The sequence below is a fragment of the Fukomys damarensis genome, unplaced genomic scaffold, assembly GCF_012274545.1.
Source record: "Fukomys damarensis isolate Sample0158 unplaced genomic scaffold, DMR_v1.0_HiC HiC_scaffold_12, whole genome shotgun sequence".
NCBI lineage: Eukaryota > Metazoa > Chordata > Mammalia > Rodentia > Bathyergidae > Fukomys > Fukomys damarensis.
Window position 1 is genome coordinate 23,521,299 of NW_022900924.1, and position 25,975 is coordinate 23,547,273.

The 25,975-nt window shown below is 40.4% G+C and overlaps 1 protein-coding gene and 1 pseudogene across 6 annotated transcripts in view; both read left to right on the forward strand.

Annotated features, from left to right (window-relative positions):
• Nucleotides 1-1,411: 1,411 nt before the first annotated feature.
• LOC117285746 lies at nucleotides 1,412-2,788 on the forward strand (annotated as a pseudogene).
• Znf84 (zinc finger protein 84) overlaps nucleotides 2,541-25,975 on the forward strand; it is a 49,233-nt gene continuing 25,798 nt past the window's right edge. For 3 of the 6 annotated variants that reach the window (XM_033762501.1, XM_033762499.1, XM_033762500.1), the window contains exons 1-3: nucleotides 13,973-14,671; nucleotides 15,848-15,943; nucleotides 21,646-23,919. In XM_033762501.1, the coding sequence (XP_033618392.1) occupies nucleotides 14,446-14,671; nucleotides 15,848-15,943; nucleotides 21,646-23,627 (2,304 nt within the window). In that variant the 5' untranslated portion in view covers nucleotides 13,973-14,445 and the 3' untranslated portion in view covers nucleotides 23,628-23,919. Of the gene's footprint in view, nucleotides 2,848-4,265; nucleotides 5,410-6,639; nucleotides 6,750-11,920; nucleotides 12,077-13,869; nucleotides 13,900-13,972; nucleotides 14,672-15,847; nucleotides 15,944-21,645; nucleotides 23,920-25,975 lie in introns of those variants that run through there. The other 3 variants (XM_033762503.1, XM_033762504.1, XM_033762502.1) reach the window with 3 other exon arrangements.

Consider the following 25,975-nt stretch of genomic DNA (forward strand, 5'->3'; position numbering starts at 1 on the left):
TAAATTGTTACATATATATATTTGACTGTTTATGACATAACATCCCCCAATATTCTCCATATTAAATGCTAAATATTGACATTTTCTCTTTTATTTTCTAGCAGTGTGACTGAAATAGTGTAGCTTGTATGGAAGTATACAGTTCTCCATATACATTAATTTAGTTGTCTGGAAAATAGGACAGGGCTGCTTCTTAACAGAGTGCATTGTAATGAATGGTAAGCAGGTAGTTATCTGTTCTTCATTGATATCCAGAAGCTCCCTTGTGTTCTCTTGAGAAATACCTCCTCTGATTTATACTTGCTTTTGCTAGTGTCTTTCAGATTTCATTTCTGCTAGCTACAGGCAAGCATTATACCTATTGTTGGGTAATGGTACCCTCTTTTCTGGTATTTTGAATCTATAATTCAATCTCACATGAAGCAGGGAAAAATGTGGGAACTCATTTGATTTTGTCCCAGAATGCAATTGAGACCATCAATTAATTCTGGTAAACAGGTTCCAAGAATGACTTTTAATACTACAATATTCCATCTTAGAAGTTGGTTCTTAGGCCTTCGGCATGCATGCTTTCTTACATCTATATTTTCAATAACAATGTAGGTTTTTTTTTTTTTGGTACCGGGGATCGAACTTAGGACCTTGCGCTCCCAAGGCAGGCAGTGGCACCACTGAGCTAAATCCCCAGCCCCCAAAAATGTAGGGTTTTATTAAGAGAAGTAAGTTTTTATTACTTACAACTTAAGGGCTTTTAGAGAAAAGTAACAAATAGTTTGTTTTCCTTACAAAAGAAGAAAATTAGATTCCTGTTTATATCTCAAGGTGGCAACTTTTTAGCCTATCAGGAGAAATAGTGTTACTGTTTGTGTACTTCTAGAAGGGCTGCTGGCAAGATTCTGAGAACAGGGAAGTACTGCCATAGGTGATTTATATTTTATTATATTGATTGATTGATTGGTACCAGGGATCAAACTCAGGACCTTGTGCTTGGGAAGCACTGAGCTAAATCCCCAGCCAAGGTGAATTTTAAATGTACCAGGAGATCTGGGACAAGAGATGATTGCTTTTGGTCATTCCAGATCTCAGACAACAAGAAAAACAGCCTTGAAGTCCTCATAGCTGCCCTCAGTTCAGCAACTTTTGTGGTTCTGCTGAAATACTTTCAGATGTAGGGCTGCAGGGTAGTCATTAAATAGTACATTTGGTTTGCTGAATTAAAAAGTCAATCCACAAATTAAATTCAGACCATTTCAAATGTTCACTAAGCCCTTTTGGAAATGTGCTTTGCAAAAGTTCTCCCTGGATAATTTGAAGAGGAATCTAGAGGAAATTTGAGACGTGTGTGTGTGTGTGTGTGTGTGTGTGTGTGTGTGTGTGTATTAGTATCAGGGATAGAACTCAGGACCTTGCACTTGCAAGGTAGGCAGTGGTACTACTGAGCTAAATCCCTGGCCCGACTCAGATATATTTTGAACTATTTGTTCTTAAGGATATACACCAGATGTTGGCATTATTTGAAATTCAGTTTGTGTCCATAAATCAGAACACAGCCAAATAAGTCTGCATTATTTATCTTTCTTTGAACTGCACTGGCAGAGTTGAGTAGTGTTGGCAGATACCATGTGGCCGGCAAAACCTGCAAACTCCATCACCTTTTGCTTCCCTGAAGAAGGAAAACTGCCTTGCAGGAGATCTGCATCTGCCTGGACTCTGTGCCTCATTGATATCATCATGTAGCCACAGCCCACACTAAAAATGCTCAGGGATGGGATTGTTGATTTTGGTTAGAATACAGAAATCCCATAACATAGCAGGGTTTAAAAATACCTCAAAGCTTACAGGAAATCCTTGTGAAAATATTTTTTCAGAGCAGCTACTTACGAGTCCCTGTATACATAGTGTGCTAGTACACAGAAAAGGATTTTAAAGATTTAGCAGCACTGACGAATACAGACCAGATGTACCCTTGCCTATGACACAGGAAGAAAGAAATGCAAAACTACACAATGTAGGGTTGGGTTTGAACATATTAGATTGGATCTATTAGACAGTCCCAAGGCTTGAAAACCTTCTCATTCTTTACCAGGAACTAGAGCAGTTTGTTACTGTGTAAGTAACTGCCCTTCGTAGGATGGGGATGTGTGTCTGTAATCCAGATCTGTTGTCACCTGTGACTGGAAGGCCACTGCTGTGTCAGAAGACTGGCAGTAGCCTTTAAAAATGGGACCAGGTTGGTTTGGTTAGTATAGGGAGGAAGGGTTGGTAAGGTGAATGGGTCTCCAGTTATAGTAGTGAATTATGTACTCTTTAAGAATGGAATTCATCTTTCTGCCATCTTTCTGTGGCAGAATAATGGTTCACATGAAAGTCCTGGCTGATATCCTCAAAAGTGTAAGGCAAATGCCAGGTCAGGTCCTTACTTTGGTGTGCTCCAAAGTCATCTGGTTTCTTAACTGTGATGATGAAGCGTGGTTACATTGTTGAATTTGAAATCAGTGATGACCAGAGCTGGAAAAATTGTGAACCTCATGTGCAGGTTGAACAAGTGCCCAGATTTGATGTGCAGCTGAAAGACCTGGAAAAACGGCAAAATCTGCTCCCATCCTGTCAGTTTGATTTCATTGTTGACAACTTCAGCTGGCATCGTGGACCACAAAGAATCAAGAAGAAATACACAGGAGGAAAAATCATATGATTCTTTGTCTATGGATGTGAAGTATGTATACAAATAAAATGCCTCAATGGATTAAAAAATGGAATTCAGAGGCAGAGTATGGCATACCTGTAATCCCAGCATGTGAGAGACTGAGGCATGAGAATCTCAAATTGTGTGCCAGCCAGTATTAGGTAAGTGAGACCAACTGTGGGGGCATAGAGGATGAAACATGACTGAGAGATGAGACTTAGTTTATCCACTGAGAAACCAAGAGAGGCTGCTTATGCTTATCAGAGCATCAGGAAAACAGCAGCACTCTTGAGTAGTTATTTACAACTCAAGGACATGAGGACAAAGTAGAAAAAACATTTCTGCAGGAGTTTTGGACCAAGGGACAGGGAGGGAGAAGGATGGGTTGCTACATGACATATGGCCATCTAGTCTAGGCAGGCATTTTGGAGGCTGTGGGAACACCGGTGAAAGCCAACATTTCTGAAAAAAAATTTGAAATTCTGTTTTCCTCACAGATCTGCTTTAAATTTAACCCATGCATTCCAGGAGTCCTGAACTGTTGTCCAAAAAGTCCCTTCCTCTTTCACATTCATTCACTTCTTTGGCCAGGGTGTGGAGGACAAACAAACAAAAAACAGCTTCTTAAAAGTTTTGTTTGTATTGTGAAACCAAAAAATTTGATACAACATGCACCTTGGGAGAATGGCCCCCAGCGTAGTTTGCATACTTGAACTAGCCATGGATATATGGTGTTGAAGACAGGGTGTCTTTTCTGCCACCATTAAGGTGCTATTTAAGAATGCTGTTCTGTTTAAAGGCTGTGGGCACTGGCTTTTATCTCATAGCTTATGCCTCTGTGATCTGATGGACTAAGTGGAGTTAGGAGCAAGCAGCTTAAGTACTGGGTTTGAATCCAGGGCCCCTCTACCACTGACCTACTTTCCCAGCCCCTATATATATTATTACAGGCACTTTGGAGGCTGAGGCAGGAGGACTGCAGGTTTAAGGCCAGCCTGGGCATCTTATTGAGACTCTGTCTACAAATAAGGGCTGAAGATGCAGCTCAATGACAGAGTGCCACTGCATTCAACCCCTAGTACCACAGAAAAAACAAAAGCCCAAACAACTAGCTAATCCCCATGAGATTAGACCTATAGAATCAAAATAGCCAGACGGAAAGTTAGAATTGGAAGATAATTATTTCAACTACTTAAAACACCTCATAAAATATTTCATAGAATACGATGACTGCAGATATGGTGGGAAAACAGTCAAGTAGAATGATGATGGGCTGATGATTTAGCTCAGTGGCACTGCCTGCCTTGCAGGCATAATGTCCTGAGTTTGATCCCTGGTACCAGAAAAAAAAAAAAAAGTACGATGACATATGGAAATGATTTTTTGGTTGGTTAGGATACCCGTCATCTGTTACCTTTTCTTCATTTTTTTTCCCCTGGTACTGGGGATTGAACTCCAGGACCTTGCCCTTTCAAGGCAGATGTGGTGCTACTGAGCTAAATCCCTGGCCCTGTTACCTTTTCCTCTTACATCATACTGTTTTAACTTTGGATATATTTTTATTGTATACCACATGCAGATGTGTGAGATACAGAAGCCAGAAAAAGAGGAAAATGAAGAACCAAACCACGATGATCCAGGGATTTCCCTTTTCCCCTCCTTCTCTTCCCTCTCTTTCTCTCTCCTCCCTCCCTCTCTCCTCACTCTTCTCTGCCCTCTCCCCTTTCTCCTTTACTACTCCATGTACGTCTCTCCCAAGGCTGCATGCTTCAAGAGGACGACCACCCCCAAAAGAGGACAGTCTCCTCGGTCAAGCGTATGAGTAGCTGCGCTCCCTTGCTAGCACCTACAAGCTCTCAAGAATACTAAGTTTGTGGTCGGAGAGCTCAAGGCGAAGAAAAATCTTATGTCCAAGAGATTTATTAGAGAATAACTTTTGCCTAATGGTGAAGGTTGTACATGAATAAAAATCTGAGCTAGTCCAGCAGTTGGGAGGCAGAGGCAGGAGGATCACCTTGAGTTCAGGGCCAACCTGGGATACATAGTGAGTTCAAAGCGAGCTTGGTCTTAAAAAATAAAAAAAGCCCTTTTCTCCCCCGGTACTGGGATGGAGATCTGGGAAGCTCTATCGCTGTGCTATACGCTCTGGACACCTCCCCCCTCCCCATTTTGTAATTTTGAGACAGGTTTTTCTAAATTGCCCAGGATGGCCTCGAACTTGCCTCAGCCTCCCAGAGCGCTGAGATTACAAGAGTGTGCCCACAGTGCCCAGGAGCCAGTTTAAAAAAATAGTTATACAATTTGCACGAAAGAGGGCAAACACTACAAAATAAAATATCAATGGATTTTCCTTCAATTTCCTATGTCTGTGGCCCATCTCCCTCTCCTCTTTCATAGGGGTGGTTACTTAGCTATAAATTTCCCCCACAGCAGTTGAGTTTTATATCCGTTTTGCTTTTTCCTGCTTATAAGCCGATCACTGCTGTGCACAAAAGCCTTAGCCTTAAGCCGTCCTCGGCGGATTTATACCCAGCGGGACTGCGTCGGCTGCCGCCCCCCCACCCCACGCACCGGCTCGGGACGTCAGCGTGTGGCGTCATCGGGATGCGAGGCCTCTGAGAAAGCCGGGAGTGGTAGTTCCTCGGCACCTCCCTCCCTTTGCTCGGGCGCTGGCGCTGGCGCTCGCGCACGCGGCATCTCGCTCTTTGTCTTCCACCGGACGGGTGAGCGCTCCCGGACCCGGTGAGAGCCGGGTGTCGTAGGGCGCGTCCGGCCGTTTCCGAGCGGCCTGTCGTTTGGCGGGCGGGCTCCTCACGGTTTGCGGCGAGGTGCTGACAGAGGCAGGATTGACGGTCGGGGCGGCCCCTTCGGGCGAACCGGGCTCGGTGTTTTCCTGATTCCGCGGGCCACGCCACTCCCTCCTGCTGTCATCTGGGTCTGTGACTACAGAACTAATAATAAACGTGTCATCCTTTTTCATCTAAAAATGAAAACATTTTGATGTTATTAAAATGTGGTTTATTTCATGTTACTTATTTTCTTCGTTTCGACTACTTGGCGTTGATCTGAAACTGCACTTCTGTCCTGCCCCCCCACTCCCGCGCTCCCTTAGGTTAGGACTAAATCATTTAAAGACTAGAATGTATTCTGTTGCCTATTAGGACATTTAAAATATGTGCTTAGTATGCAGCACCTTGCTGAACAGGTTAAAATAGACGTCACTTACGATGCAGTGAGAGGTCGCACAGCATTTGGTAATTTTCTAAACCTTCGTGTGCTTTTAAATGAATCTTACCTTTTCATACGTCCTTTTAAAATTTAGGAGTATGCTGCTTACATTCATTACATTGTATCGTTAGTGTCTTTCCTTAAAGTGAAACATTTTTGTTCCTAGGAGTTTAAACTCACCTGAAGACTTTTTTCACCTCCTCCCTGCTAATTTATCTTTCTCTTCTGGGTTTATTCTTAGCCTATCCTGGAGGCATCAGTTTTGGAAGGGGACTGTGTTGCCCCTGTACTGGGAATGTGAACAGGGAAACTGAAAGCCTTTGTATACTCCAGACTTTAGTATTGTGGTCACCGGAGGGTGGACATTGTAAGTCCAGGAGCCCAGGTGTGACACTTCCTGACTTTGTTACATATGTTGGGAAGTGGCTCAACTTACTATGTTTTACTGCTCTTCTATGCTGGGTGTTGGAGTGTTAAAAAAGGACAACCCAGTACAGTGGTGTGCATCTATAAATCTCAGCACTGAGTGTGGTTTGAGTCCTACCTGGGCAATTTAATAAGTCCTTGTATTAAAATAAAAAATAAAAGAGTTGTAGATGAAGCTCAGTGGTAGTGCACCCCTAGATTTGATCCCCACTACAACCCCCGCAATGTAGTGTATTAAAATCTGACATCTACTAAGCAAATAAGTTTTTATTTTCTATTTTTCTGTAACATTCTCTTAGGACCTAAAGATGAGTTGAACTTTGGGATGATAGTGGAAGTTGTCCCTTCTGCTGAAGCTAAGTTGGAGAACTACTGAGAGAGCTGCAGTGTTGTACAGAAAACTGCCAAGGTAAACAAACACAATGAAATTAAAATGGGCCAGGTTTTATGGTGAGGGTTTAGGCTTCTGTTTGCTGTGAGGTCATGTGAGGCTGAGTAGAAGCCAGTCCAAGGGCATTTACTTCGGGGCGGGGGCAGCTACCAGAAACATTTCTTAGAGTCTGTGTTGTTCATAGTAACAACCTTAAATATCAAAAATATTGTACAATTATGCTGATTGTTTATCATATTGCTTTCACCTGAAATTCTCAACCTTTGGTATTCTGTGTGGTAAGTCTCCCTTGTTTCCATATATATCTTCTTGACAAGTTCTCACTGAAACTTAATATCATTAGGTAGTTGTTTTTGTTTTTGAGATGGGAATCTCAAAAGGAATGTATCATCATGCCCAGGTAAACACCAAGAAGACTATAAAATAATTTTTAAAATAACATTGCTAATTTGGAATACATTTGCTGGAATACATATTTTGAATGCCAATGTTTTATTGTTTATAGTATTATGCTTTTTCTTATGTGAAGTGAAATGAACAGATAATAAAAATGGAGTGACATTTGTAAGTACTTTTTTTGGTCTTTTGTAAGTGATTTATTTGTATGTATGTATATGCTTGTTTCTGTTGTTTTTCTTTTTTGTGGTAGTTGGTATAAAACCCAGGGAATACTGAGTTACATTCCCAGACTTTTTGAGGCTAAGCTGCCCACAGGCTGGGCGTGGTAGTGTGTACCTGTGTTTCCAGCACTTGGGAGACTGAGGCAGGAGGACTGCCTCACGTTTGAGGCCAACCTGGGTTACAAAGTGAGTCAAAGTTCAACCTGAACTACATAGTGAGCTCCTGTCTCCAGAAAACTGAGAAAAACAAAAACAAAAACACAATATCTGCCCTGGACTTGTAATCTTCTCGCCTGAGCATCCTGAGCAGGTATGCACCCATGTGCCTGCCTGTTTTCTACCTTTTTACTGTTCTATACAAGAAAGCTATTGAGCGATGGATGTAGCTCAGTAGTAGAGTGCTTGCCTAGTGTGTGCAAAGCCCAGGGTTTACCCTTAGCACTACAAAAAAGAAAGAAAAAGTGTTGATTCTCTAGACATGTTTACTGACCTAGACTTTTTTCCTTTTCCCTTTCCTTCCTCTCTCTCTTCCTCCCTCTTTCATTCATTTATTCATTCATTCATTCATTTTTGAAGTACGGGAGATTGAACTCAGGTCTTTTTCATTGGATTACATCTCTAGCACACACCACCCCCTCCTCCATTTAAATTTTTGAGATCAAGGTCTCACTAAGTTGCTAAGTTGCCAAGGCTGGGCTTCACCTTGGATCCTCCTGCCTCAGCCTCCCAGAGTGCCAAGCTTGCAGGTGTATTCTACCATGCCCAACAAAGAGATTTTAAAAATATATATATTTATCTTAGGGAAAAAAATGAAAACAGCTTTTAAATGTGACTGTTATGGCTTGTATCTTGATGTCCCCCTAGAGCCTGAAGTGGTCATATGCTGAAGACTCCTGCAGTCAGATTCCAGTCCCCACCAGCCCAGTGTGTGATGCAGGCCTGACAAATACACTAAGAGACAGAACGAGGAGAGAAAGCAGGGTGCCAGGATGACCAATGCCAGTGCAACCAACATTGCTAGAGATGTAGTTCATTGAGAAAGTCTCAGGAACTCACTTTTATTGGCAATCAACTGGGGTAAAGGGGACGTGCTTTCTATGGAAATTAAATAAGGCTCATAGAGGACAAGACAAAGCATTCCCAAATTAGGAACAGAATAGACAAAATATATGGTTGTAATAAGAACGTTGTCCTTCTAGACTGAAGGTTTCAGTTATGAGAATGGAATTTGGGCTAGACTCACTTCTGTAAACAAGCCAATTGTGGCACTCACTCTTCACAGCCTGTTTTGGGCATCATCAGTATTACAGTCCTCTGCAATCATAGGTAGGGTTTTTCAGAGGTTGCTGGATCTAGAATGTGTGACGCTGGGATCTGAGGTGTGTGATTATTGAATTAGTCCACTGATTGGTTTGACACAGTCCTGGATAAGATTAAGGGTGCCCTACCCCAGGTGTAAGTGCTACCTTCCTTAAGAGCTAGTTGCCTGGATGAAGTGTAAGGGACAGACGGGGTTGCTGTTTGTCTCTTGCTGCTTGCTGCTTTTGTTGCCTCCTGCCTGCCATGGACTATTTCCCCTTTGGTTTTTTTGAGACAGGGTCTCACTTTGTGGTTGAGACTGACCTGGAACTCACTATGTAGCCCAGGCTGGTCTTGAACTCACAGCAATCCTCCTGCCTCAGCCTCCTGAGTGCTGAGATTACAGACATGCGCCACTGCCCGGCCTATTTCCCCTTTGTGATGTCCCTCTACCCCTGTCATTGAGCCAGCTGACTATGGACTGAAACTTCTATAGACTGTGAGCCGAAATAAACCTTTCCTTCTTTAATTTAGGGCATTGTGTATTTTGTCTGTAAAATATGAAAAATAAGACAGTGACCATATGTTTCTGGCTTCTATCTTGTGTTTTTTTTCCCCCCTTCCTGGTTGTAGGTATTGAACCCATCTTCACACCAAGCTACATCTCTTTTCATTTTGAGACAGTATCTTGCTAAGTCACTAAGTTGCCCAGGTTGGGTAGTACTTTCAGTCCTCCTGGCTCAGCTCGAGTTCTAGGATTTCAGTGTGCAGGACTGAGCCCATTTACCTTGTCAGAATAGCTTCCAGCATCTGTAAAGAGTTATCTTAAGGTGGTTAGATATGGGTGAGGTGGTGAGATCAGCAGTAATACTTATTTACCCTGTATACATTTGAAAATGTTATAAGTAGTTTTGTAATTATTACTTCTACTAGTTAAATGATGCCTATGCTACCAGGTTTTCTAAAGCGCAAGTTAGGCTATAAAAAAAGTATATAATTGGGAGAAACCTTGTTGTGCATTTTTGAGGTAGCACTGAAGTTTGAAGTTTGAAACACAAAAAGGCATGTAAGGCAAGAACTTGGTTAAGTGCTGATCTTTTATGATGATAAAGGAATTAGACAGGCTGATCTTTGTTTTTGTGGAATAACTGACAGTGTGTGGAAATGAGAGCTAATTTCAGAATTTGTGTTGTGTGTGATGTGTATGTGTATTGTTACGGAAGGAATCAGTAAGTGACACACAGAGAGGCAGCAGAATGGAAGCAAAATAATAAATTTACTTATCGATAAGCATCGATCGCACATAAGCCATGCCTGGATCAATGACACACTGGGTTACAACTCCTCCTTTTATAGGATTTTACAGCCTTGACTTCATTTGGGTGGTTACATTTCATTCTCACAGTTCAAATCATGGTTACAGAATAGTTAATCTTTTCAACCCAGATGTAACAGTTCTATGCAGTTGGGGAGTTTACCTTTAAGATTCGCCTAGTTTATCTATTCTAGTCCGTAGGAAAGGGGGTGCTCAGGGTCAGGGGAGAAAATGCTAGCAATGGGTTCTTTCATTTAGACACTTTTATGATCATGTGGCTCCAGTCTCATTGGAGCTGAAGACCTTGATGTGTCCTGTTTTCTCAAGGTAAGACCAAATGCCTCATTCAGCAATTAGTGTCTTCAGTGCCTATTAGTTTTGAGCTAAGCAAACAAACTGCTGTTAGAGACAGCAGAAGTCACTTTACTTTATAACACTTTATAGGTTTTTGTTATTTAAAAAAATTTTTCCTATCAGTATGTGTATGTGTATGTATATAATATACACACAAACACACACACACACACACACAAATGATGTTACAGTGGTCTTAGTTACAGATACCTTGCACATAGCAGGAAGAGAAATAACAGTTCTGCTGCTTAATAGCTGTGTGATCATGGGTACACTAAATCACTTAAGTCTTCATTGTCTCTTGTAAAATGGATATTTGTTAAATTTCTTGTGATGTCTGTGATGATGAAAGTACTTGGTATGTTATCTAATGTATACAATACTCACATTTTAACTGTTACAATTGTTATAGGGCAATAGTCACCTTACTGTAGCTCTCTCATTTTCCTCTCCAAATCCTACTCTGAGGTCTACTTTATTATCCTCACTGTTTTAGCAAGTAAATAGAAGCTCGGAAGGTAAGAGAAGAAGAAAAAAGAATAGTAAATGTTGTCATAACCACAAAAATTATGACTGTATTTAATTTGTCAGGCAAGACAGATTATTACTTTGGATTAGAAACAAATTTGAGCTCTGAGCTGCTTCTAAGAAGAAAATATAATTAAGCTGAAATTTTAAGTGTGGTTGTATGGTGGATGATACTAGCAAATACTAGGCCAAAAGGATGCTTATGTTGCCAACTTCATCCAAGGTGAAGTAGATTTAAGGTAGAAAGCATTTGAGGTATGGAGTGTCATTACACAAAGATGAAAGAAATAATCCTCCAGTAACATAGCCTGAAGTATGTAGTCCGTATATTCATAGAAGAGCTGACCAAGTATAATCCTATATGAGATTCAGTTCATTATCCTTTAGAAATTGATAAAATTGGCAGACAAACATAGGAAGGATATAGATTTTAATAAGAAACTTAGGTTCGGAAAAGTGAAGTTCATTTGTTTTTGCCAAAAACTACATAACCAAAGCTAGGTAATGTTCAGTATGCCTTTAATTCCAGCACTGGGAGGCTGAGGGAGGCAGATGACAAGAATGAGCCCAGTCTGGGAAACTTAGCAAGACTCTCTCCAAAAAAAGGCCAGCGATGTAATCCAGTGTGAAGGGCCTACATCTAATGTATTGTTTGCCTCTTCAATCTACATGTCAGTATGAATAAAAAAAAATCACATAGCCAATAAAGGAAAAAAGTTGAAACGCAAATCTGTTTTAAATCAAATTGCATAAGCTTTGAAAAAATTCAATCAGGTTAAAATAGAGTTGTCTTTTTTACATAACACCTGTTAAAGTGATTTGCATTTCAGAGCCCACCATAAATTTGGAATAAATTACAGAATTACTTGTGATAATTCTTTCTCTCTTTGCAGATAGGGACTTGGGTTGTACTTCAGTGCATCTTGCTTCTATTCCTGAGAGACCTGTTTTATTTATGTAGTGAACACACCTTGGCTTTAGATGATCATAAATTCCTAGGTTCTGGCAAGGTAGGAAAAGGTTTGAGGTATGACCTGAACCACCAGTTGAAGGTATTTATCCTACACCCACAGATCTGGGTTCTGTCATTTAAGCCTGCTTAGATGAGAACAGTGTTCCTGGGACCAAAAATTCATCCACATTAGAGAAGACCTACCAGACATAGAATACAACACGTCTCACACTTGCTAATCATCGTGTGCAGGGAACAGAGAATGACCATGTTACAGGTAAGCTGATTATTCCTCCTCATTTTTCCAGAGGGTTAGTAGAGATAAGAAAGTGTTCCAGTGAAAAAGAAAAGTATGAATGGTTAAGAAATCAGGGGAAATAACCTCAGAATAGAAGGTCAGGATTTGGGTAAAATTGGAGCAGTGACATATTAATTATAGGACCTTGGAAAGTTCTTAAACTTTGACTACTACATGTAAACCATAGTATCCGGCATGATTATTGCATTTGAGCTGCAAACTTATTTTTCACATTTTTGAAAGAAATATGAATGTTTAAGTTGCACAATTCAAAGGAAGAAAAAACAAATTGCCCATAGGAAGTAAATATTTCTTGGTATTAGGTACTCCTTTTTTTTCCTTTAAGGAAGTCTAAATAAATGGTATCATGGGTTAGGTTCACAAGAGAAACACTGAACTGTGTGCATGTTTTATGTTTTTGCAATGTCCATGACTGAACTCAGGACTTGCACATGCTAGGCAGGCCCTCTACCACTGAGAGAAAATTGTAGCCTGTGATCTGAAGGTAGAATGCCACAGCAGGACTTTTTTCTTTTCTTTTTTTTTTTTTTTTTTTTTTTTTTTTTTTTTTGAGATAAGGTCTCACTATGTTGCCAAACTTTTCTCTAAAATCATAGGCTCACACGATCCCTATTTCAGCCTCTGAAGTAACTGGGACTACAGCCATAGGCTACCATACCCACCGTTATCTTTTTTATCTTCTGATTTTTGACTTTGTTAATTCATTCCTTTTCATGCTTTTATAGTTCTTCCTTATTCCTTATGATATCTAATCTTTCTATGTAGAAAAATCTGAGCCAGTTTTTTAATAACCCTGAATTGGACTTTGCTGTTGTTTTTTTTTTTTTTTGAGACAGGGTCTCACTATGTAGTTCAGCCTGGCCTTGAACTCAATGTATCCAAGTCCAGCCTTGAACTCATGACAATCCTGCCTCAGCCTCCTGAGTGATGGGATTACAGGCATATGCTACCATGCCTGGCCTACTGTTATAATTCCTTTGAAGTACTTTCCTCCATTTGCAGGTGTTGAGTTTTATCTGGTGCTTTATCTGTATCAGGTTGAGATGATCATGTTTTTCTCAATCTATTAATTTGTTGATAAGAGATTGTTTTTCTCTTCAATTTGAATTGATATTTTAACTATTTAACTAACCTTGAATTCCTGGGGAAAAAAACTCCAACTTAATTTTATTTATTTTCTTTATATATTGCTCAGTGCAGTTTGCAGTTTCACATTAAGGTTTATGTGTAAGTTGGCTGTTCCTTTTCCTTTTTCATAATAAACTTAGTGGGTTTTGGTATTGAGGTTATACTGGCATCAAAAAGCCTATTGGGGGCTGGGGATTTAGTTTAGTGGTGCCACTGCCTGCCTCACAAACACAAAGTCCTAAGTTTGATCCCCAGTACCAAAAAACAGCTTACGGGAAGAAAGCCTGGGATTTAGCTCAGGCAAGTGCAAGGTCCTGAATTCAATCCCTGGTACCAGAGGAAGAGAAAAAGCTTATGGAAATTAGGCATAGTGGTGCACCCCTGTAATCTCAGCCCTCAGAAGGCTGAGAAGGATCACTGTGAGTTTGAGGTCAGTCTGGGCTTCATAGTGAGTTCAAGTCTAGCCTGCACTATACAGTGAGACCCTGTTTCAAAAAACAAACAAATAAGCTTATGGGCAAGTTATTGTGGTTTTCGTAAGAGTTTGTTAAAATTAGTATTATTTCCATAGTAATATTTGCCAAATTAACTGGTAATACTGTTTTTTGCATATGTATGAGAAGATTTTCACTCAAGGAACCAGTATTTTCCAGGTAACTATTACATGATGTTAAAAAATAATAATGGGTGGGGCTGTTGATTTAGCTCATTGGTACTGGTGGCTGCCTCACAAACACAGGGGCCTGAGTTTGATCCCTGGTACCAAAGAAACAAACAAACAAAAATAATATTGGTTGAAAGATCATTAAAAAACAAGATAGGACAATGGATTTCATGAAGATTTATTCAACACATAGATCATAGATTTTAACATAATAGTATGAGAAATTTACTAATGAGGTTGAAGATTCTGTATTACAGCTCATCCTTAGGAGACTGCCTGTTCATTGGTTCTGGGTGACATCAAGGAAGAGTATCTGTTATGACAGGAGGATTGCAAGTTAAAGCCCAGCCTGGGCAATTTGCTAACTTGGCTAGGGAAGTAGATCTGTGCAAAGGCTCTGGGTTCAGTTCTCATTATCACAAAAAATACCTGTCCATTTTGGTTTGTGTGAATTGTATGAATGGAAAGGTGCATAGTGTCCTCTTACTGCTCAACACACACCTGAGGTAGAAACCTTGATGATTTATAGCTTGTGATGATGAGAGCACAGGCCTGTGCTCCAAGCTGTCTTTCTCAAGCATGCAGCGAGGATTGCTTCAGATTTACAAGAGCTGTGCTGTTGCAGGAGTTGTTCTCATTTGAAGATTTATCTGTGGACTTCACCCAGAAGGAATGGCAACTCCTGGGGCCACACCAGAAGAACTTGTACAGGGATGTCATGTTGGAAAACTACAGCAGCCTTGTGTCGCTGGGTAAGAAAGGTACCCATGAGTACCTTGCTGTGCCCAACAGTGTTGTTGCTTTTTGGTTTTGAGACAGGGTCTTGCTATGTAGTTCAGGCTGGCCTTGAGTCCATTGTGTAGTCCAGGTTGGCCTTGAACTTGCAGTAATCCTCCTGCTTCAGCCTCCTGAGTATTAAGATTACACGTTTCTTATTGAGTTGCTTACTGCTTTAGGATTGTGAAAAAAAACTTCTTTTCTGTTGTTTTTGAAACAGGATCTTGCTATGTAATTCAAGCTGGCCTTGAACTTGCTATATAGCCTAGGCTGGCCTTGAGCTTGTGGAAATCCTCCTGTCTCAGCCTCTCAATTGTTGAGATCATAGGTGTGTGCTACAACATTCGGTTAAGATTATGAAAATTTTAAATGAACTTGGGCTGAAATTTAGGAAATCAAAGTTCCTTAGGCTTGGACAGTTTCTTTATGCTTTCTGTTTTAAATACTTTGTGTATTTAGAGCCAGTAATTGTGATACATACCTATTATTTCAGCTCCTTGGGAGACTGAGGGAGGAGGATGAAAAATTCAAGGCCAGCCTAAGTGACCTTGTGAGGCTGACTCAAAAACAAAAAGGCTGGGGAAATTGCTCAGCAGTTAGGTCTTGCCTGCTGTGCTTGAGGCCCTCAATTTAGTCTCCAGTACCACACTAATAAAAGATTTTGGCTCTTGCTGTCCAGTAATGAAACCTTAGGCCCTTGGAAGTCTCTGAATCTATGTTTTAGAAGTAGAGGTAATGGTGGCATCTATCACATATGAATTATGGTGCACACATGCTGTACTATGAGCCTATGTAGTCTTCGGAGCAGTCCTGTATGGCAGGTACAATGACTATCCTTTTTTCTTGATAAGAAAATCAAGACAGAGAGGTGAAGTACCTTTCTCAGGACTGACAGCTAATGAGGGGGAGCCTGGAGTTGAACCTGGGAGCCTTGGCTGCAGAGCTCTGAGGTATTGGATGGTTTTAGGTTTAAATTATAGAAGTTAAAGACTTGAAGGTCTTGTTAGCCACCCGGGAGATCATTGCTCTGACTTTGAGTTATTTGTTCTATTGAGATCCAGCTTCATCTGGTAGACTTTGCAGCCAAGCCTTGCTCTTTCTCCAGGGGCCCTAAAGCCCATGCATTCAGATCCACAGCCTTTGTGATTTTCCCGAAACAGGGTACACAGTTATGAAACCTGATGTCATTTTCAAGTTGGAACAAGGTGAAGAACCGTGGGTAGGAGATGGAAAAGTGCAGCATTCAGACTGTCCAGGTGAGTGTGAGAGATCCAGGATGGGAGGCAAAGAGGCCTGGTCTCAGCGGGGCAGTGGTGGGTGGAGTCTTCGACATGTGCCTCAGGAACTTTTTCAGAATCTAAGCCACTGTGCTGATGCAGAGCAGTTGGCATCAGCTACTCAGGTAAATCACTTAGCTGTGTCTTATTTGTAGCTTAAAATGAAACATTTTGTCCTGATAAAAGGCCTGGCAGTTTTTCTGGTCTGTTGAATCAAGGACTTGGGCTTCCTGTTTGATCTTTCCTTGGGTCAAAGACACTTCTGCTTGTGAATGCCAGAATTTTATTTTTAATTCGATTTAGGAGTACCCTACAAAGACTGTTAATTGTCACTGTAATAGAAAATGAGGGCCAGGTATTTAGCTCAGTGGTTCTGCCACCTACCTTGCAAACACAAGGTTTTGAGTTTGATCCCTGGTACCAAAAAAAAGAAAGAAAAAAAATGAAATCATCATTTTTCCCCAAGACACCCTCCCCGCTTTTAAACTAGATTCTGCTCTGTTTTTCCATAGTTTAGACACAATGTAAAAGTAATCAGTTTCTACCATTCTTTCTTACTTTAAATATTTTGCTTTTTGGAAAGTTTTATTTTATTTTAGATTTTTTTGATACTGGGGATCAAACTTAGGACCTTGGCTTGCGAGGCAGGCATGGTGCCACTGAGCTAAATCCCTGGCTTGGAAGGTATCATTTTAAAACTTTCCCTCCTTGACTTCTACTTAAAACGATAGCCATGAAGCTGGGCATGGTGGCACATGCCTATAATCTCAGCATTTGAGAGGCTGAGACGGGAACGCCATGAGTTTGAGGACAAACTGGGCTACATAGTTCAAAGCCAGCCTGAACTATATGGCGAGACTCCATCTTATTCCCTCCCCAAAAGAAACAACAAAAAAAACTGTGCCCATGGTTTCCCTTTCCTTAAGTTTCTCAAACTGTTAGGTGGATCTAAGTTATAATCTTTCATAAGTTATCTTCAGTAATATGCACCACAATTTGATTTTCTAAATCTACCAGTACACGTCAATCACTTGAACTTCCTTATACTGATTTACTCCAGATTCCCTCAGAAACAGATCCTGGATACATATCCAAGAGCAAGAACTTATTGGGATGCGGTCTCCCCAAGTACATTGGGAAAATGGGGACTTGAGATGGGGATACCAGATGCCAGTGACAGGTGGCATTGCTTTGGGCCATGGGGACACAGTGCTGCTGAGAGTTCTCTAAGGCACTGTGAGAGCTCATTCCTGCCCTGAGCTTCCCAGGATTTACCCTTATGGCAAGTCTTGAGATGTCCAGTGTCCATGCACATACCCCTTTAAAGTGGGGAGTGACATGGGTGCCTGGGTTTAAACATTTCTCATTGTTTTCAGACATTCAACATTTATTCTCTGCATCTGAACTGATTATGCTGTGAATTGTGTAGAAATTCTTTTTCCTTTCTGCAGGAACTGAGTGTTCATTATACTCATTTATGAGATGTTCCTTGAATACTTTAGCCTACATTGTTTTCCCCTTTTTCTGAAGTTCCATCCCAGACCTGATCACATTGTTTATAATATTTTTAGTTGTTCAGTCCCTGAGTTTTATTTGCACATACAGATACAAAGACTTATCATTTCATATCTGTGCTTTATTTATGGAGCACATAGTATTTTTTTCATGCAGTTTCTCTCTGCAGCATTTTTTTTTAGCATAGACTTTTGTAGTCCGGGCATGTATCACATTACCTGGGGATTTTTCTCCAGCTTCTGGTGTCATAGATCCATTACCAAAAACTGTTTGAGTAGAATGATATACTTGTAGTTTTAAACTGGTTGAGCTTTCTGTTTCATTGCAAATCAGTGCAAAGTTAGCTATCTGTCAAACTGGGATTGTGTGTCTGGTCCCCAAGATCATCCCCATGTTCAGAGTCATAAGAAGGGCTCCTGGGATTGAGCATGTATATGTCATTGTGGCTGGGGTTTATTTCCGTGCCCTAATGAAGTCACTAAGCTAGATTATAGGAGAGGCCCAGACTGTCTGAAAAAACCTGTGTAGCAGCTTCTCATGCTCTTGCAAGTGAGTCATAGTGACACCTGTCCAGTGTGTCTGCCCTCTGGGAGCCCATCACTGACCAGATATTTGCATCCTTTCTGGGGCTGGCTAGGTGGTCCACTGCCTCATACCTGCTAGCCTGTCAACACCTAGAAAGAGGTTGTGTGTTCATATGCCTTCGTAGTTCAGGGAACAGTGGGAGCAGTGCTGGAACCACAGTTCCCAGACGCCAGCCAAGGGCAATGTTGTTGGCGGCCTCTCTGGACAGCAGTCTTGGCTACTGATTGAATACGTACTGATTTCTTCTGTTTTCCAGGGTTGTGCTGGGTACAGTAGGGAGCATGAGAATTAGATCCCCAATCCATAATGCTTACTTTCTATTAGGAGGATAAAAAAATGAACAGGTTAGCCTATAACCAAGAAAATAACCAGACCCTGATGAGTACTATCATAGAAGTAAATTAGATGATATAGTAGAGAATAGTGTATTAGTCTGCCATAACAAATGACTACAGAGTGAAAGAAATTTACTTCTTACAGTTCTGGAGGTAGGGAAATGCAAAATCGGGTTTTGCTCTTGACAGCTACCTTCTTGCTGGTGCTCGTACAGCTTCTTCCCTGAGTGTCAGGAGAGAGAGGACACTCCAGTGTCTCTTCTGCCACAGATCACGGTCCCACCTTTTTCCCCTCATTGAACTGTAATTACTTCCTTAGGGACTCTTATTTTCCAATGCAGACATACTGGAAATTAAGAGTTCAACAGAGGAATTTTGAGAGGACACAAACCTTTAGTCTATAACACAATAGTGTGGAGAAGACAATTCTAGATATGAAGAATGAGGGGCGTGGTGGTTATGCTTGTAATCCCAGCATTCAGGAAGCTGAGGCAGGAGGATTGTTGTGAGTTTGAGGCCAGCCTAAACTACATGGTGAGCCCCTGTTTCAGGAAGACAAAACCAAACCAAACTAAAATAAATACAAAGAATGTGAAATGAACAGGCAGTGTGAAAAACTGGTGGGCAGTATGTCCAAAAGGAGGGACAGCTATGAATGAGAGAAGTGAGAAGAAGCTTAGTGATGTTAAGGTGCTGAAAGGAAGCCTGTGTGGCTGGAATTCTGTGTGCTGGAGAGCCCAAGATAGGTGGAGGAATCAGATCCTACCTCTACTTGTAGGCACCAGAAAGGGTTAGGATTACTTGAAGTAATTTAAATAAAACCAAATTTCTGGTTTATATTTTTAGAAGTTAATTCAGACCACAGAGTAGGAAATTAAATGGAAGCCAGTACATCAGTTAGAAAGGTATGTCTTCTATCTAGGCTTGGCCTGGTGGCATATGCTTGTGATTCCACTGCTCTAGGAGGCTGAGGAAGGAAATTGTTATTTGGAGCCCAGCTTAGGCAGTTTGGCAGTTTAGTGAGACCCTGTACTGAAAATAAAAAAGTGGCTGAAGATATAGCTCAGTGTGAAGGATCTGGGTTCAATTCCTTGTATTGCCTAAAAAAAAAAAAAAAAGAAAAAAAGAAGATCATTTAGATGATATGATGGACTAGAGTGTAACAGAGAAAAGTAGTAAAGACAGTGAAGGTGTTGAGATAGATCACAGATGACCTAGTATAAGTCATTCTCATCTTGCTTTCTCTCTTCTTTCCTTTCTCTTTCTTTCTCTTTCCCTCCCTCCCTCTCTCCCTTCCTTCTCTGTCTGTCTCTTTGTCTATTTCATAGTACCAGGGATTGAACCTATGGGCATTCTCCCAGCGAGGTACCTCCCCAGCTGCCATCTCAACACACATTTTCTTTAAATTTTCAGATAGGACTTCACTAAATTCCCCACACTGATCTTGAAGATAGGATTATCTTGCCTCATTGTCAGAAGGTGACATTACAGGCATGTGCCATTGTACCCACCTATTCCCACATTTCTTTTTTTGGGGGTATCGGGGATTGAACTCAGGTCCTTGCTCTTGCAAGGCAGGCCACTGAACCGCTGAGCTAAATCCCCGGCTCTCTTTTTTTTTTTTTATAGCGGGATCAAACTCAGTACCTTGCACTTGCACTTGCAAGGCAGGCACAGTGCCACTGACCTAAATCCATGGCCCCCCACATTTCTTGATTTTATATATATATAAAATTATATATTTTATATATATATTTGGGGGGGGTACTGGGGATCGAACTCAGGTCCTTGCACATGCAAGGCATTTACCAGAGTCACTGAGCTACATCCCCGGCCCGATAATATATTTTTTAAGTTCAGAGTCTTCAAATGCATCCTAAGACTAAAGCATCTACAGTGGAGTCTCAATTTAACTTAGACTTTGTTCTTTTCCACCTCAGTAATTAACACCATAATTTACTGAATTGGTCAGCCCCAGACCTAGGAATTTTTTTCTTGGTACTGGGGATTGAACTCAGGACCTTATACTTGCTTGGCAGGCACAGTGCCACTGATCTAAATCCCTGACCCTAGGAATCATTTTTGATTCCTTTCTTTCCTTGTCCTGTCCATATCAGATCACTAGCAAGTCTTGCTGATTCTTTTTTCATAAGGGCTTTTATGACTAACAATGAGTTAAGCATTTTCCACAGATATATTGCCTCCATGATCATTGAAATCTGTGGAGGTTTCACAGTACCAGTTATCTTTCATACCTTTTACGTATGACCTCACAAAGCATCCTGAGTCCAAGTTTTTATTAGAAAGCAGTGCTTTTGAAGAGCACTTAACAACATGAAGAGAAGTGGTTGTGTTGTGAGGATGAAGGAAGTAGAGTTGGTGAGAAATGACTGTGTCTTCTCCTATGGGAACTTGTGTCTTGAGTCCTTTCATTGAGAATTCACCTGAGTTTAAAAGTTCTGTGCCTGAAAAGTTAACATGAAAGAGGATTATTTTGATAGCATGTTGCTTGAAGTGTTTACTTGGTAATAAATGTTAGAGGTGCATACAGCCCAATTTAAAACTTTCAGAAAACCTAGGAATGGGAAAAATGCACAAATAATTTTTTATTCTTTAAGCTTGAAGTAGTTGTAGCCTATTACTCTGTCCAGTCTGTCTATTTTCTAGTCCTTACCAAAGTATCACTTTGTTTCATAAAAATACTCTATTTTGAAACAAAAACAACAACAAAAAAACCCCAAAACTCTTATTTTGAGCTGAGGATTTAACTCAGTTGCACCACACCTGATTCACAAGCTCAAGGTCCTAAGTTTGATTCCTGGTACTGGGGAAAAAACAACAACTTGATTTTCAGTCTTCTCTACTGACATGTAAGTTTCTTGCTCTGTTCTACAGTACTTGTACTGCCTGGAGTGTGTGTGTGTGCGTGCCTGCTAGGTACTGAATTATCACATCCTAGAACCTTGGACCGGGGTCTCCTCCTGCCTCCTTGTTGTATTATTGCTCATTATGTAGTTTTTATATTCTTTCAACTTTTGTTTGTTAATAGCCAGAGATGATTTACCTACAGACAGTTTCCTGTTTGTTTTTTCAGTATTTCTCATGTTTTTCAATATGTAGAAGATAGGCATCTTCTTTATTTCATACTCAGAAGCTAATCCTTAACAAGCAGTCAGACCCTCAACATAGCATTTTTGGTGTTTTTCCATGAAACGCAGCCAAACAGATTTTCTGTTTTTATTGTAGAAGTCTGGCAAGTAGATGATCACATGACATGGCGACAGGAGAATCAAGACCAGCCTAGAAGTTTGAAAAGAGGTCATGAGTGGGATGTGTTTGGAAAAAACTTCACTCTCAGCATGGATTTTGTTCCATTAAGTAAATCAAATAGTGAAGGTGATTTAGATGGATTGATTTTAGAACATCATTTAGATTTACTTATCCCAGAAGCAGACTGTGGAAGAAGAGAATCAGATGACTTTAATGTATTTGATAAATTGTTTCTCAATACCAAGCCTCAGGAAGCTGATACTTGGTTAAAATACTATGAATGTGATAAATGTAATAATATTAACTATAAAAAGTCCCAGATTGTCATTTATCACAGAACTCGTCTAGGGGAAAAACTTTATGAATGCAGTGAATGTAGGAAGCGCTTCAGCAAGAAGTCAAGCCTCATTAAACATCAGAGCAGACACATAAGAGAGATAGCTTATGGCTGTTGTAAATGTGAGAAAACCTTTCCCCAGAAGTCACAGTTCATCACGCACCACAGAACTCATACTGGAGAGAAACCTTACGACTGTGGCCAGTGTGGGAAAGCTTTCTCACAAAAGTCACAGCTCACATCCCATCAGAGGACACACACGGGAGAGAAGCCTTATGAGTGTGGTAAGTGTGGCAAAGCCTTTTCCCGGAAGTCTCATCTCATATCACATTGGAGGACACACACTGGAGAGAAGCCTTATGGATGCAGTGAGTGTGGGAGGGCCTTCAGTGAAAAGTCAAATCTCATTAATCATCAGAGAATTCATACAGGAGAGAAACCGTTTGGATGCAGGGAATGTGGGAGAGCCTTTAGCAGAAAGTCACAACTTGTGACACATCACAGGACTCACACAGGAACAAAACCCTATGGATGTAGTGATTGCAGAAAAGCCTTCTTTGAGAAGTCAGAACTCATTAGACACCAGACAGTTCACACTGGAGAGAAACCATATGAATGCAGGGAATGTAGGAAAGCTTTCAGAGAGAGGTCAAGCCTCATCAATCATCAGAGAACCCATACGGGAGAGAAGCCCCATGGATGCCTGCAGTGTGGGAAGGCCTTCTCCCAGAAGTCACACCTTATATCCCATCAGATGACACACACAGGAGAGAAGCCCTTCGTGTGCAGTAGATGTGGAAAGGCCTTCAGCAGAAAATCCCAGCTTGTTAGACATCAGAGAACTCACACAGGAGAAAAACCGTATGAATGTAGTGAATGCGGGAAAGCATTCAGTGAAAAGTTAAGTCTCACTAATCATCAGAGAATTCATACAGGAGAAAAACCCTATGTGTGCAGTGAATGTGGGAAAGCCTTTTGCCAGAAGTCACATCTCATATCACATCAGAGGACACACACAGGAGAGAAACCCTATGAATGCACTGAATGTGGGAAAGCCTTTGGTGAGAAATCAAGTCTTGCAACTCATCAGAGGACTCATACAGGAGAAAAACCCTATGAATGCAGAGACTGTGACAAAGCTTTCTCCCAGAAGTCACAGCTAAACACTCACCAGAGAATTCACACAGGAGAGAAACCTTATGAGTGCAGTCTTTGTAGGAAAGCCTTCTTTGAGAAGTCAGAGCTAATTAGACATCAGAGAACTCATACAGGAGAAAAACCTTATGAATGCAGTGAGTGCAGAAAAGCCTTCAGGGAGAAGTCAAGTCTCATTAATCATCGGAGAATACACACAGGAGAGAAACCTTTCATATGCAGGGAGTGTGGCAAAGCCTTCTCTCGGAAGTCACACCTCATTCCCCATCAGAGGACACACACAGGTGAGAGGCCTTATGGCTGCAGCGAGTGTAGGAAAGCCTTCTCTCAGAAGTCACAGCTTGTGAACCATCAGAGGATTCACACAGGAGAGAAGCCTTATCAGTGCAGTGAGTGTGAGAGAGCCTTCTCCCAGAAGTCTCAGCTTATTAACCACCAGAGAACTCACACAGGACCAAAGTCCTAGGAGTACATAAGTGAGCCTAATAGATGTACACCTCATTTGCACAGAAAATGCAGTTATGGTGAATCTTGTGTCAACAGTTGCATTCCATTGTGTGTCAGACTGTCCTGTAAGACTGTGTAAATGAGTTTATGGCAGGAACATTTCAGCAGGCAAGCATACTCATATATCAGCACTCATGGAGGGCAGCGAACCTGTGAGTGCAGTGAGTCTCTGGAATCTTCCTAAGCACTTGAGTCTTGTTCCCTGGGCAGACCAAGGAGGGATCCTGTGAATGCCAGAAGGCCTTCTGGAGGTCAGTCTCATTAGCCATTAGAAGTACAATTTGAGGAAAAACTTTGAAACAAGTGTTGTTATATGTTTAATCAAGAAATAACAACTCATTGTACTTAAAATGACCTTAGGAATGAAATTATATGAAAAAATAATTTTTCATCAGGCAACCTAGCTGCATTGTGTTTTGGAAAGTTTATATTGCAGATAAATCTAACAGACATTGGAAACATGCCTCTAGAAATAATGCTACGAAGGGAAGCCATCCATGTTTCTTGTTTTTCTTTTTTCTTCTTTTTTTTGAGGCAAGGTCTTGCTGTGTAGTTCATAATGACCTTAATTTCACTATGTGGCCTAGGCTGGCCTTGAACTCGTGGTGATCTTCCTGCCATAGCCTCTTGAGAGTTTAGATTACAGGTGTATATTTCTTATAGATAAGTGGGATCAATCTCTATTCCTGATGGTTGACAAGTGTTCACTCTGGATTGTGAAGTTTTTAAAACATGGAACTAAATTGAAACATCTGAAGAAGAAAATTCTTAGTGGTGTTTGTGACTTACTGTCCAGTGCTACATATATTTCATATGCTTTGATTACTATTTACAGTTGAAAACTTAATTGGGAGCATGAAATGTATATGCCTTATAGTGCCTCTTGATATGTCAAGACACACTGCATATCCAGTTTTTCTGCTTTAGTCATGAAAAGAGACACTCATAACATGGCCTGTTGCTGTATAAGTAGATTAAATAATATCACATTTCTTTTATTGTTAATGTTTGCATATATTTTTATTCTCTTTAGTAAAGAAATGAACATTTTATTAGTTTTCTACATTCATAAAATCTGAGAAAGTTTATATAAAATCCTGTTAATAATTTTGCAAAGATAACCAAGATTAACAATAGTCATATGAGACTGAACAGAAGAGTGCATAAACTATATTCCTTAACACTCATGTATATAAAAGGATGTTTAACTGTAAAATTCTCTTATTTGGTGGCCTGCTTCCATGTCTTGCCTATATATCTTAAGTGCTGTGTGACCCAACAATGCATAGTATTTTAATTTCCTATGATGACATACAAATATGTTGTGCTGCTGCTGTGTTGTGGTATTTCATAAAATATCTTGTAAAATACCAGATGGATAAAGCAGACACTGACTAGTGACTTCTCAGAAAATGTGAAATATAGAGAATTTTGTGGTTAAAAACATTGTGCTGGGGATGTAGCCCAGGGGTAGAGTGCTAGCCTATCATGTAGAATGTTGTGTATTCCATCCCCAGAACTGCTCAAAAACGATAAAAATTCTTAACACATTGAGGGATGTATTTTGTTTTCCTGTGTGTTTTTGGGGTTGCTTACAAGTATTAGGAAACAGTTTTCATTATTTCTTAATGTGAAATATTTGTTTTACCTTTTTTCACCTATTGCCTCAGCTAAGTGGGAAACTGTTAGTAACTTACTGTTATTCTTTCCTTTAAAAGACCTGAGGCAGCTTTTAGTTAAGTTAGGATTTTGTAGTTTTTTTCTCTCAATATTACTTGAGAAAGGATTTTTTTTTTTTTTTGGCATGTAATAGACAAAAATCTGACATAGAGCTTGATTCCAGACTTAGAAAAATTAAGATTTCTTTTCAGCACCTTTTTTTTCAAAGTGGTGCATTTCATCTTTGATTCTAACAGTATTTTTCCTTTAATTACAATTATGCAACATTGTTAGAAAGTTAGAATTTTTAATAAATGAGAATACTTTTATAAACCAGTGGTGGTGAATCTATAACACACAGGCCAGACTTGGCTGTTTGTTATCATTTAAAGTTCTAAAAGGTTTTTCCTTACTGTTCCTAAACAAGATACTAGTATTTTAATATCTGTATAATCCTGCCTTTTCTCACAGTAATTTTTAAAGCATCCAGCTTCTCAATTTTTAAATTCATATTCAAATTAGTGGCCTGCCAGTCGTAGTGGTGCACACTTGTAATCTCAACAGGAGGATCACTGCAAGTTCAAGGCTAGCCTGAACTACATAATGAGGCCCTTTTTCAAAAAACAGAAACAAACAAAAGCTTGTGGA